The sequence below is a fragment of the Anopheles maculipalpis genome, chromosome 2RL (assembly GCF_943734695.1).
Source record: "Anopheles maculipalpis chromosome 2RL, idAnoMacuDA_375_x, whole genome shotgun sequence".
NCBI classification, from domain to species: domain Eukaryota; kingdom Metazoa; phylum Arthropoda; class Insecta; order Diptera; family Culicidae; genus Anopheles; species Anopheles maculipalpis.
In genome coordinates, this window is record NC_064871.1 from 72817454 (window position 1) to 72831368 (window position 13915).

At 42.5% G+C, this 13915-nt stretch overlaps 4 protein-coding genes across 4 annotated transcripts in view; 1 reads left to right on the forward strand and 3 right to left on the reverse strand.

Annotated features, from left to right (window-relative positions):
• Positions 1-13915, reverse strand: part of LOC126556137 (GDP-fucose protein O-fucosyltransferase 1) — a 452711-nt gene that overhangs the window by 352146 nt on the left and 86650 nt on the right. The window lies entirely within an intron of this gene.
• Positions 1-13915, reverse strand: part of LOC126556377 (uncharacterized) — a 306838-nt gene that overhangs the window by 169068 nt on the left and 123855 nt on the right. The window lies entirely within an intron of this gene.
• LOC126556033 (fatty-acid amide hydrolase 2) overlaps positions 1-13915 on the reverse strand; it is a 526247-nt gene that overhangs the window by 156017 nt on the left and 356315 nt on the right. The window lies entirely within an intron of this gene.
• Positions 544-11445, forward strand: LOC126567452 (fibulin-1). The gene is made up of 15 exons (XM_050223673.1): positions 544-559; positions 4350-4606; positions 4730-4880; positions 5103-5265; positions 6835-7040; positions 8012-8114; positions 8304-8368; positions 8629-8757; positions 9133-9273; positions 9360-9632; positions 9870-10007; positions 10092-10601; positions 10769-10898; positions 10963-11199; positions 11283-11445. Exons 1-15 carry the CDS (start codon positions 544-546, stop codon positions 11443-11445), a joined length of 2682 nt encoding a protein of 893 aa, XP_050079630.1.

The window sequence follows — 13915 nt, forward strand, 5'->3', positions numbered from 1 at the left end:
GATTGCATAATCCCATGCCATAATCGCACACCAGCCCTGTGTGGTATCTATTATTTACCTTCGATTTCATTATCAACAGGCGAGCAGAAAATGCCGGAAGAGTAGTCGAAAGATCGAAGCCATTTCCATTATAATTACTATCGATCCGATGCGATGTGTGAAAATTCCGAAAACGGAAACCCCTTTTTGCCGCCGGTATACGTTCCGAAGCCGTAGCAGAGCCGCCCTTTAGAAGCCTCGGGGCCTCGGGGCTGCAAATCAAGAATGCCCATACCGGAATCGATATCGCCCGTACCAAGAATGTCGGACAGATCGTTTCTGGTGAAAACAAAAATGTAATTCTTGCTACCGGGAAACTCATTTTTGTAATAGATACATAAAACTCGGCAGCTACCTATTCAGAAGCCCCGAACGAAGGCGATGCGATGCACACTATTTACGGTTCCGGGCAGGCAGGTGCTACGGATGTTAGCAAAAGGTTTGCAGCACGGGAAATACAATCTATGAGTGCCAGGGTGAACCATTGTCGGCCAGGCCACATAAATGGTTCACCAGGCTGGTAAGGGTTAGGTGAGAAAATTGATTCACGATTCGCCATTACAAAAGCGGAACGGTGACATTCGCTCTTCGTCACATTCGGTACGACGAAACTAACGAAGAACTTTGTCGTAATTGGATTCGAACATTTTATTACCTTCGCCGGCGAAGCACCAATTCCATGGTGCATGGTATGAGCAATGGTTGGACTCCCCCATTGCCTCGTTTGATCGTGTTTGCAGAATGACTGTAGTTGATACAGGATATCGGTGCACAAAAGTCGTAAGAATAGTTCTCAAACTAGCATCCGGAATGAGGTTGTTTTAATGTTGATAGAAGGTGATACGGTGCGAGTGAATGGTATGTGAACGAGCAATAAAAATGCTGTTTGGATAGGATACGTTCGGGAGGTAATGATGATGGATCGAATAGCTTTTTGACGGTGTGTTTTTGAAATGTTTGATGGTATAATTGCATCTTCAAATCTTCTTACAAGTTATGCCACAACAACCACTACATCTGCTCTGAAACTGAACTGATTTAGACTACTTTTTATTAAAAAAGGATATCAAACTAGTTTTCTAAAAGGATTAAGCAGAAGATTATAAGTAAATCACATAGATATTTTCAGTAAATACTTTGTAACTAAAACTTTCATAGCTCCTGGACTGGCTTTTCTTAGTTCCTTGTCTACTTTTGTGTTAAAATGAGCTGACACCCGTAGCTGGGTCCGTTTTTAAAGTGTTTATTATTATTTATTATGCTTGATTTTGCCAAAAACTGCAAGGAGTCATTTTAAAGGTCATATAATCTACATACATCTACATACTCTTCAAAAAAAAAAATTGCTTAATTGAGATTAGGCTGCAGGCGGAGGATTAGGATGCGGCGATTAGGAATGCGGCGGAATTTAATTGGGATTAGGATGCGGCGGGATGTGTTTATAGGGATGATGAAATCAAAAAGGTGAAAAACCGTGTCTAAATCGAAAGGTTGACAACGTTGATGATATTTAGGCATACCTATTGAAGTTAACATATATAATTTTTCCTATACACAATTCTTGGAAAGGCTTTTTGGACTCGTTCGATAAGGAAGATCTGTACTGAATTAGATGCGCACCATACTGAGTTTGCATATTCTAAGATTGATCGCACAAGAGTGAAATAAAGGACCTTAAGACATCTTGGGCCAAGAAATTTGAATGCCTTGATCACTATCAAATCTACGTGGTCGTTAAATGACAATTTAATGGTTAAAGATAACACCACGACCCATTACATTCGATACACGGGGTAGGTTTAACATTGTCGATATGATAATTAAAGAAAACTGGAGATGATGAACGACTAAACACAACATTTCTCGACACATCCGTAAACAGCCGTACTGTGCCTTTAGTCGAGGTTTTAGCGTATATAACTCTGTGATGTCTTTTCCCTGAATGATGTTCCGATAGATGTTTCCAGTGTATTGTGTTCCTTGTCCCAAACTCAAGTTATCGTAATAACCTGGTTATGATGGTATCCCTTCCTCTGTCCTAAAAATTGTGTTTCCCTTTTTGCCCCTCTCTTGTTGCGTATCTTTATTAGAACCATTGACGAGAGTTTCTTTCCTACAATCTGAAAGGTCCTTCCAGAGGTTTCCAACAACCCAGCATAACTATGCAGGTCCCAAATTTCAAAAAAAAAGCGACCGATCTGTATGTTTCATATACCGTGGTATATCTTTGCTCTCTCCTTTTTCCAAAATCCTTGAATCTGTAACTCACACTTCCATCCTTCCTGTCATTCTTGGTCATCTATCTGATCGGAAGTCGGTAACTGTCTTGGTTCTCGTCCTATCTTTATAATCGAGGGTATGAAGTCAAAGTATCCTCGAGCTTGTCCGACTCCTTCGTAGGCTCCTCCTCAAGGTAGTGTCCTTAGTCCTCTTCTATTTACCTTATTTGTCGACGACTATACCTCTGAACCTTCCCTCCGAAGGATTCCTGCTCTAAGCGATCTCAAGATTTTCCTTCCTGTGTCTTCGTCCGTTGACTGTTGTACCCTTCAAAACCTTCCTAAATTTCTTCTCTTTGCGGTGTCGTAAAAACGGTCTGGTCCTATGTCCCGACAAGTGTTGCGTGATTTCGTTTACCAGATCGCCTGTGATCCCCGTTCAGTTACACCCTCTGTGATACAGTTATACGTCGGGTATCTTCTGTACAGGATCTAGGTGTGTGGCTTAACGAGACACTCTCTTTCAACACTCACGTTTGTTATTTTATCAGCATCATTAGAGCAAATAGGTGAACATATTTTAACGTCACCGGCATCAAGTAAAGGAGTTTTGGTCGGGAAAAGTATACAAATATCCGTTTATAAATAATGTAAACCAAAGCGGGTTTAGTACACTGCCTTGTGGAACACCGGTGGATGCCACGAAGCTTAAAGATGTACTATTTTGTAGTTTGATTACGCAGGTTCTATTTGACAAGATTGATTTAAAGCAAGCTATAAAGCCAAACGAACTTGCTTGTTTTTGCTACTTTGCCTTTACTAAGTTGTGAGCAAGACGACCTAAGGCTTGGGATAGATCTGTGTATTGCGTGTCTACTTGACGTCCGGCTTCCAATTTTTTTATCATGAAAAATGTGAACGACATAAGGTTGGTTACTAATCTAATCAACACAAGCGAGGGACTAATGTATCTTTAAACAGGAAAAATAAGAATACAGTGAATAATTGACTCGAGTACTTTTAGACATGCACATTACAGACAGATTTCACGATTATTAGTCGTACAAGAACAAACGCCCTTTTTTAAATTGAGGACCAACCCCCAAGAGGACTTCCAAAGTTTTGGATATGTAGCTTCATTAATCGATCTTGAAAAAATCTTATTAAGGCAGAGAAAGAGCATTTCACTGTATAGTATGTCTTCAAAACGGTGGCATGGACTTTATCGGATCCAGCGGAAAAAAGGCTTCGTTTTATAATTGTATCTTTCATAGGAAATGTTTTCAGGAGTAAATTCTCAGAGCAAGTTGGTTAGATTGTTGAGTCAGGAAAGAAGTTTGAAGTTGATTTAAAATGTTAAGTAAAATAATAATCTGCTGCATTTTGCGTTGTCTTAAAGTATTAAGGTGATCAAGAAATTAAAAATTAGTACGAATAAAATTAGTATAAGAAAATACACGAGCAGTTACTGCGAAACTTTACGTCGCACTGTAACGGTGCGAGATTGTGTGGCAGATGGCGCTAAAACCGATGCTTAAGCGTTCCTGTATAAGGGTCAACGAAGGAAATATGGTGCTATAAGTATTTTCTGACACAAACTGCATAGGAAAATAATATAACAAAAGGTGGTCAGGGGTGGTCTGGGATGGAGGCGATAGCGGTACCTGTTCTCATGCGACAGCATTTGGGTTTCAATCTCATCCGAACCTATCATCCGTATTAAAGACTGGCTAACGAACTAAAAAATATCGAGAAACCTAGAAATACATCCGATGGGCTGGCATGACTTAGAAGGTTGTTAAGTTAAGAAGAAATAGAATGTTATTGGTTTTGTAAATAGCTTTTAAACTCTCATTTATATTTCTGTTATTTTAGGAACGATAATTTTGCAGGATATTTTTAAAAGATATAATAAATAGCTGCAACGATTCTTCAACAGTTCTTTTTATAAAAAAACATTTTCGCTAATTTTGTCCATTCTTACTTTTATTTAAATGAAAATAAGATAATAAATAAATAATGTCTCAACAACAACCCTTTAAATCCCATTTTGCTAACAGCATAAACTTGTGTTATTATTTCCATTCGCAGCCATTGCGATCGAGCAGATCCTTTCGCTGTGCTGCCAGCAGGGTGAAGCTTGGGGTTCGCAGAGCCGCACCTGTTCGAGCTACAACGAATCCCTGGAGCTGGTGCCAGCCGGGCTGCACGGATTGTGCCTTTCGACCATCGAAATATGCTGCTCGAAGCAGCACAAATTTTACCAATGTACTGCCGGTCACATAGCCGCCCGGCAGGGTCGCAGCTGTTCCCCGAAGGGTGACCAGTCCGGGTCGGAATTTTACACGGTAGGCATCGGTTAGGGCCGAAAATTTCCACCCTCCGGCTCAAGATAAGCTCACCGTAATCCAATTTCACACTCCTTTTTCCCGTACCAAAAACAACCGGTACCGTCTACTTACCCATGGCAGGATTGCTGCGAGGCGTGCAAAATAGGGCTGGTGGTTGGCTCTAGTGCCAACAAGTGCTCGGTGGAACCGTTCGCCTTCGGCAGTCCCTGGGACGAAATCTATGACGATTGCTGCGAAAACGAAATCAAGAAAAAAGTTGGACACGATGAGCGTGAGTTGTTTCGCTTACACCTGCTTCACCGGGTTGCTCCGGAAGGACTACTAGTGCTGCACTTTTTGTGTGTGCGACGTAGAGGGTGCTTTGCTTTGTATTTGTGTTTGTCATGTTTTTTTTTTTGTTTGGGCTTGTTGAATTAGTTCTGCACTTTTGAATGAAGAATACATCCGAGCACAATGTTTTGGGCTTTCCTGTTGGTTTTGCTTTCCACTCTAGTGGGCTTGTGTGAGCAGTTCCCGTCAATCTGCTCGCAGGTGTGCGAGAACGTGGAGGATGGTGCGTATGTATGCAAGTGTCATCCCGGATTCGAGCTGATGGACGACAACAAAACCTGCGCCCCGGTAACGGACGAGGATAATGAAGCAGTCGAGCGAAAGGGGTGAGTATTGTTAGCATATTTAGTGCACGGAGATGATCCTTCAGCAAACTCAGCCATGAGGAGACTATTATTTTGCTTACTTTTTGTTATATGTGACATTAAAGTCTACATAAAGCTTGGTACCACTTGGTTGAACGGTTAGTCCTCATCACCTAATCACCGGATCGCCTCGTCAATTATACAATGATTGACTAAACTTATCTATCATCAAGCAAGAACTGCATTAAGTAATACATGAGCTGCCATTTTTCAAAAACAGGGTGAGATGAAAACACTGCAACCAAATTCAGGCTGCTGTTATTACTGAACCACTTGTCTGATAGCTGTCAAATTTCTTCCAGTGACAGCTCCATGTGCTGTTTACAAGAACATTAAAGCATTTTGTTATTGGATTCGGCAGGAAAAATAAGATTCTTGATGGAGTTCAAGCGTGATAGCGTAATTGATTTATATTTGCCTAGAAAACTCCAAGTGGCTATCGTTAGAGCCCTCTAGCAGTCTAATGTTAATAGATTTTTTTATTCTTGTACCATCGTTCTCCCAAGAGAAACCATTCGTTATTTAGCAGTTTGTGAATACACAAAATGATCGTATTAGCTTGTTAGAGAGGTCAGCATAACATTTGTAACTTCGGTTAGCCTTCAGTGCTACTCAAAAGTCAACCAAGGTGATGGTGTGGGCCGCCATGACCGCCGATAATCCGTCCGCCGAATAAATTCGCAAATCTTAGGCGAAAATATTTTGGACGGAGCTCTGAAGCCCTCGGCATGCGACCATTTCAGCCTCATGCCCATGGACATTCCAACAGCACTCAGCACCATCGCAATCAGCAATGAGCAAATGTGGTTCTTCGCTTCTTTTCCACCACACAATGGCCACCAAAATCACCAGATGCTCATCCTTTCCGGGTTATTATGGCTGGGGTATATTGGAAAGTAAGGCTGGCACTAAAAAAATACCAAAGTGTCGATCACCTCAAGCAAGCGCTTCGCCGAGAACGGGTCGAAATACCGCAGCAGAGCCACTTTTGGAGCTGCATGCGATGGCTACATCGACCGTCTAAAGGTCTTAATTTGTGCCAAAGGTAGCCAATTCGAACAAATCTAAATTGATTATGAAATTTCATGTTATTTCACACATTTTTACAAAAATACAAAAATATGACGTCTTAATATATACTATATATATACTAAAGTATACATTAAAAATCAATTGGTGAATTGAGAATTTATGGATTTCATAATAAAAATGCACACAATTAGACATACCTTGTTGCTTTTCCATGTCACTTTTCCCAAGGATCTTCTTGAAACTGGTTTAATGGATCTAGCCATTTAATTTATTTATTTAATTGAATTTAATACTTTCTTAACTAAAACCCAATAATGACTTACGTTGATCCAGGCTGGAATATCTTTTAAGTCTTTTTTTGCACCTCTTTATATCGAGTTTCAAAAGACTTTGCCCAAATGAACGGATATCGTCAGCAAGGTTCATTTTGTTTCACGCTAGAAGAGAGATTGCACTTGCACTTAAAACTCACCAGCTTTACACTCTTCACCATGGCAGTACTATCAACTGTGGCCCAGGATTCAAGTACAACAAGCGCACGGACGAGTGTGAAGACGTGAACGAGTGCGAAACGGGTGAGGCCACATGTAACACGGTGAGCCAAGTTTGTCGCAATACGCGCGGAAGCTTCGTATGCGTTGATATCGTCGTACCGGACATTGCCTGTGATGCAGGGTACGAACCGAAGAATGGCAAATGCGAAGGTAAGTTTTTTCACTTCCGGCGCCCGGCTACCTGGCAGGTAGACTGCTGATATCACCTGCTAACGCAAAAGGGCGGGAAGGAAAGAAAAATTATCTACAAACACACATACACTTAACCATCTTCACGGGTGAGCTTATCCAATGTCTGAATTAGTTTCTGGTGACAAAGTGACACAAAGGGTGCGTTTCACATACACCCACTAAGCATGGGTAGCCTGCTTTGCTTCCGCCACCATTGTGACGTTTTGTTTGCTTTCTGCCATGGTGTGCTGCACACTTTCTATCTCTCTGACTTTGCTAGATGTTAACGAATGCTTAGAGCGGCTAGATGCTTGCGACCGGGAAAGGGAACACTGTCTCAACGGACGTGGTAACTACTCCTGTCTGCCGAAGGCCGTCACCATGTGTCAACCGGGCTTTGCTTACAACGTTAGCTTGGGCGTATGCGAAGGTTTGCTAGCTTTCTTCATGCATCCATTCATTCATGCTGTCTTGTTGCACCGCACTGCTTGGCTTGTTCATTTTTACTTAATCATATGCGGCTTAGTAACAGTAATGCTTCACAGTGATGGACGACTGGTTGTACAAGTGATTGAAATTTTTTCGATTTAGTAATTAAGTAATTAATTAGTAAGGGTTATAAAACAAATTAATAAAAAAAGATACTCAAGGCATAAAAATAAAATAAAAATGTAAAAAAGCCTATAAATAATTAATAATCAACTGCATAGCACACGACACCTTGTCATCCATCACTGTAAGCATCACATATTCTTAGTTTACTAACCTAATAATGGAACAGACATAAGACGTACATGTACAAACAGCAACGACAACAAGCTCCAGTGTTATGCATTCAATTAACTTTTTTTTCTCCCTCTTGTGGTTCTTGCTGCCATCTTAATGCAACATGTTTCGACTTTGTCTCATCAATTCCTGGGCCCGTGCCATCGCAACATCAACGCCACCAGACATCAACGAATGCGAAGAGGATGGTGCCTGTGACGAAGGATACCGTTGCGACAACATCGAAGGCTCGTACGAGTGTATTGCTGTGGTGAAGATTTATCCAACGTACGTGCCGTTTACTTAACAGTGAAACGGAAAACCGTTTGCGGAAAGGAAACTCTAGTTTTCCTTTGCCCATTTATACGTTCTCGGGTGTTTGGGGAGTTTTGTGTTTGTAGTACAATGTACTAACGTTTTCGTTTTCGCTTTCTCTTTCCTTATCTTCCATTATCCCAACCAACACACCTTATACAGCCAAACGCGGAAGAAGGTGGAAACGTGTACACCCGGTTTCCGGCGACATAATGATCAGTGCGTGGGTAAGTCGCCCGTTATGAACTTCCAGCGCTGTATATCGGATGCGTTCGGATCTCTGGTTCGCATACACCACGAATGGGATCGTCTTTGGAAATCATTCTGACAGATGAGTTCCTGCGTAATTCGTATCATCCTTTCATGTTGGATTGGGTGGGGTGGGTGGTCCATTTCTTGGGGTCGTTCTTGCAAATATTCTTTCCGATCATCGTTTTACAGGGTCGGATGTTTTCATCAGATGTTCGTTTTGCGTCCCTTTTTGCAGATATTGATGAGTGTGCCGCCGATAAGAATGCCTGCGACAGTAATCAGGTGTGCGTGAACCTGATCGGAGGATTCAGGTGTGATTGCAAAATTGGATTCAATCTGGATTCGATTACGAACGCGTGCGTCGGTAAGAAAATGTGTTCCCGCTCGTTTGCTTTCATCATGTTTTGGGGTTTCTCCCTGAGTGAGCGCACGATGCGAATTATCGATGTTGGGCTTTAATTTTCTTGAAGATTTAAGAGAACTGTTTAATAAGATTTTTTAATAAGGGGTTTTATGCATTTGAAGTGGGATTTTGGGTGTTAGTCAATATAACTGCCGTTCTTTAGTTATTACATTTAATTCGTTGAAGTAAATCTAAAACAAATCTATTATTCTGTCGCATTATCACAACCAGCAACGAATCGATTCTCCAACATCAACATTAAGCAGAGTTAATTTTACCACTCGAACATCAAATCTCACTTACGATTGAACTAATTATTGCCATTTATCACGTTAGACATCAACGAGTGTCAGGTGAACGCCCACGAGTGTCTGGAGACGCAGCGCTGTGACAATACGATCGGTTCCTACACGTGCATACGCCTCCAAAGCTGTGGCACCGGATACACTCTCAACGCTGAAACGGGCAACTGTGATGGTGAGTGTAGAAACCGCCAGCGCAGCCAAACGGACCCATCACAAATGGCCACAAACTAACACTGTCCCTATCTTCCCATGCGCTAGACGATGACGAGTGTGCTCTGGGACGTCACAATTGTCTGCCACCGAACGAATGCTTCAACACCAAGGGTTCGTTCCGGTGTCGTATTCCGCACAGACATTACTTGCAGTCCAGCACGTCCACATCCACGACCACTACCACGAGTACCACCGTCCGGCCATCACGATACAATGCCGGGTACGGTAACTATCCAACGTCACGCTACTCATCATACCAGCCGTATCTGCCACCGTGCGGAATTGGATTCGAGCGGAACAGTTTGGGCGCGTGTGTCGGTAAGTAATTTTTTGTATTTTGAGATTCCAATTAAGAAAAGAATGTAGATCAATAATGTGAACTTGTCTTGTTTGCATGCTGCGGACAATCTTGTTGGTGAATATGTGATAGCAATAGCACGTTAACGTGCTCCATATTCTAACGATCTTACTTCTAGGCTTGTACATAAGCAGGAATCTTTTGGAATTCGTTATTAAGCATCTCTTAACTGCCGCTATTTTTGGTCCCTTACTTAGATATTGATGAGTGTGCACGAGGTGCTAGTTGTCATCGGCATCAGCAGTGCATTAACACGAATGGATCCTATCGCTGCCGTGATCTGCTGTCCTGCCCCGCAGGATACCGTGTTAATGATGACATTACGGAGTGTTTAGGTAATTATCATATACAACATACTGATCGCTGCATTCTCTACTAAGAATTTATGCAATGCAATGCGATTGTTTTTTGGCCCGCAGATATCGACGAGTGTGCTACCGGTGAGGCGGTCTGTGGTCCGGAGCAAACCTGCAAGAACAAAAAGGGAGGTTATGTGTGCGTTTGTCCACCGGGGCATATGATCGGTCGGAACAAGCGCTGCGAGGACATTGACGAGTGTGCAATTCATGGTTCGAAGGTTTGTCAGCAAAACTCCAACTGCGTCAATACGATCGGATCGTACCGGTGTGACTGTAAGGAAGGGTTCAAAAATGGACCGAATGAGATGATCTGTACGGATGTGGACGAATGTAAGGAAATTCCCGGGCTCTGCCATCAAAGGTGTTTGAACTACTGGGGCTCGTATCGGTGCGGATGCCATCCGGGCTATCGGCTAGGCTACAATAATCGGACCTGTGACGATGTGGATGAGTGTGAGGAGTACAAGTCGGCTAATTTGTGTGTGGGCATCTGCGAGAATACACCTGGATCGTATGCATGCCGTTGCCCGCATGGCTACAAGTTGGGAGCGGATGGACGAAGTTGCATAGGTGCGTGAGTTGTAATGATTTGCTTTAATGATGTAGCTTATTCGAGATCCAGATTTCAATCAAATCTGATGAGGATGATGATAATAATCCTTAATAATTAGTCTGCTTGAATGTTGTAGTCATCGCTTTAACTTATAATTCTCGTTTTATCTCAATCAATCGCACAGATATTGATGAATGCCAAGCTGGAGATGTATGCAACAGACGCCATGATATTTGCACTAACATCGGCGGAAGCTACCGGTGTACGGCCATCGAATGTCCCTTCGGCTATCGACACGATGCGGACCGTCGAAAGTAAGCGAATCGAAAGTGAGGTTCGTGAGAAGTGTTGCTAAATATTTTCCCCATTTGTTTGTAGCCGTTGCGAACGAACGAACCGTTACTGTAACATTGGTGACATGGAATGCATACGAAGACCTCACTCGTATTCCTACAATTTCTTAACGATCGTGTCCAACATTCTGCTGCCACCGGAGGGCCGTGGGCTGTTTACGTTGGCCGGTCCGTCCCATTTCCAAATGATCGATTTCGATCTGAAGCTAGTTTCGGTCGATGCGGCTCCACATGTGAAACCAGTAGATATTCATTATTTCGGGTAAGTCTTTCTAAGCTTTCGGTGAAACATACTTCAAACCACAGTAAGCAAGCATCCTTTACTCTTTTCTTATTCGATTGCAGGTTGGAAAAACGAACGAACGAAGCACAACTTAATTTGAGAAAGAGCATTGAAGGGCCACAAGACATTGAGCTCGAGTTGAGCATGAGCATATTCCAGAATGGGGAACTGTACGGCACTAATGTGGCCAAGCTGTTCCTGATGATATCGGCGTATGAATATTAAATTTGCTGTTCGAGTAACATTTGTGCAGGTAGAAGGGCCTAACCCAGCAGTGGTTAAATCTTACATTCTTACTTTAACATTCAGCTGCTAGTGCTTTTGTCTCTTTTTTGTGGGACGTGCGTTGGGCACGTTATGCATCCTTTAAAGATTATGTGTAGGAGGATAGGAGGAGTTAGAATATAAAATAAATAAATAAAAACTTCTACTTTTTTCGTCCGTAATTCAGCGGTTTTACTTGATTTATCCGAAAAATGAAGCTTAGGCGTATGAAAATGTGTGTGTTTTTTAAATTTCATATGTGTGAGCTATGTTCATCTTCTCTATGATTCTTAATAACCTCAGGATTTCTTCAGCTACGATCTCTGACTTCTTCAAAGCTATAATCTAATGGCTTACTTGATACTCATTGATACCACTAAGCTGGATAGTCACTACGGAGGAACGGTACGGATGAGATTTGAACCAAGATGCCCTGTCCAATTATTTTGAATTTCTCATGTTTTGACTTAGTCTCATGTATATGTCATTAGATTTTGTGTTATCGTTCGTTCATACTTCTTCTTTTTGGCCTGTTCAGGATTGAGCACGTCTTGTCGACATGGTCAGCTCTCCAATCAGTCTCCAGGAAACTCGGTCTAGGGCTGCAGTCCTCCATCCACGGCTGCATCCGATCTCCGACAGGTTAGACTCCACTTGATCCAGCCAACGAGCTCGCTGTGCTCCTCTACGCCTCGTCCCGAGCGGGTCGCTGACGAGCACCTTCTTGGTGGGACATGAGTCCGGCATCCTCGTCACGTATTCTTCCGGTCCGGCCCCAGTCAACGTATTCTTTCGGTTTTGACTACCGTCAGGATATCAGCACCACCAAACAGCTCTGCAAGCTCCCACAAACCGCCAAAAATAGTCCTTAGCACCCGCCGCTCGAAAATGGCGAGTGCATTGGCGTCCTCCGTCAGCATGGTCAAAGACTTGTACCAGTAGAGGACTACCTCACGTGTCAAGGTGCCGTAAATCGTACATTTCGTGTGTTGTTGGAATCTTCTGGATCGCAGAAGTTTGTGGAGTTCGTAGTTGGCACGATTTCCCTCAACAATTCGCCTTCGGATTTCGCTGCTTACGTTGTTGTCCGAAGATGCGATCGTACCAAGGCAGCAGAACACCTCTACCTCCTCGAGATCGTCGCCGTCAACTGAGACTCTGCTTCCGAGTCGGGTTCTATCACGTTCAGAGTCTCCGACAAGCAGGTATTTTGTCTTCGTCGCAATGATGCTCAATCCAATTCTATTGGCCTTGGGTACGAGGCGTACAGTCGGCTGTACGCCTCGCACACCGCCGCAGTTGTCCGTCCGATGATGTCAATGTCATCTGCGAAGCCAAGGAATTTGAGAGATCGGGTGAAAATCGTTCTTTATATTAGGTATTTTTCTGATCTCTGCTTTCTTTTCCCTTTGTTTTATGTTTGTCTTTCCTGTTGTTCAGCTGCAGTGGCCTGGTCCAAACAGGACCTGCTCTTCGGTTTTTTGTTTAGGGATTCGTAAGGTTAGGTTTAATTCTACTAACGTATCCATTAAAAAATGACTTTTTCAGATGTATGGTCAATTTAAATGGTAAAAACTACTGCAGCCAATCAAATTGCATTGTTTTCTTTAATTGCTTTTTAATTTCGAGGAAAATGTATCCAATTTTTGCCCCATCATCTTGCGACTTTTTGACTTCAAATACGTCATAATTGTCAAAAAACAATATATTGACATTTTTTTTCTATTAAAAGGTCACCTATTTCATCAATTAATCCTTGACATTGCCCATGTGATTATTTAAATAGACGGCGGTATTGGGGCACACTTACGTTGGCTGCTTGGGATCCTTCACAATCGCGCCGAACGCTCCTTTTTTCCAGCGTTCCCTTGGAATAGATAACAACACACCGCTTCGCCATATTTGGTGTACTTTTTGATGCATATGGCTACAATTAGGAGGCTCCTTGTACTATAAGTCACGTTGTTCAATGCCAATTTTGGAGAAAATGAAACAAGATATGACGGTCTTTTCATTTATTGAACATTTCAGGGGTTAAAAATGGTTGGATGGCCAGGCTGCCACTTTATAAACTGCCCGTTTTCCAGAAAGTCCAGAAACTGATAGATATTTGCCCGTTCGTATCCGGCCGACAGGAAATATGACACTACGGCCGCCTTTTTCTCGGACTAGGCTTGACTGGATTGAACAGGCGGTAGCTACTATAATTTAAAAGGGGAAGCTCTTAAATTTTTACAGTATACAGTCAACTTATATACATTGACCACTGACTGGCGGACCGTCAACTAGGTGACAGCGTTAGCGCATGTAATATCTAGAAGGCAATAGAATGCAAATGGCTTACTACACTTGTTCTTAGCAAGTCCAAAGTTTGGGTGACATTTTAACTCCATTCCTGTCCTTAAGCTCTGAATGAAATACCATATTGAAG

What these genes read in the sequence shown, in the direction of transcription:
- LOC126567452 (XM_050223673.1), top strand. An exon ending in GAAGAATGGCAAATGCGAAG is followed by an intron (nt 7,041 to 8,011) that starts GTAAGTTTTTTC and finishes CAACGCCACCAG; the next exon opens with ACATCAACGAATGCGAAGAG. An exon ending in GATTACGAACGCGTGCGTCG is followed by an intron (nt 8,758 to 9,132) that starts GTAAGAAAATGT and finishes TTATCACGTTAG; the next exon opens with ACATCAACGAGTGTCAGGTG.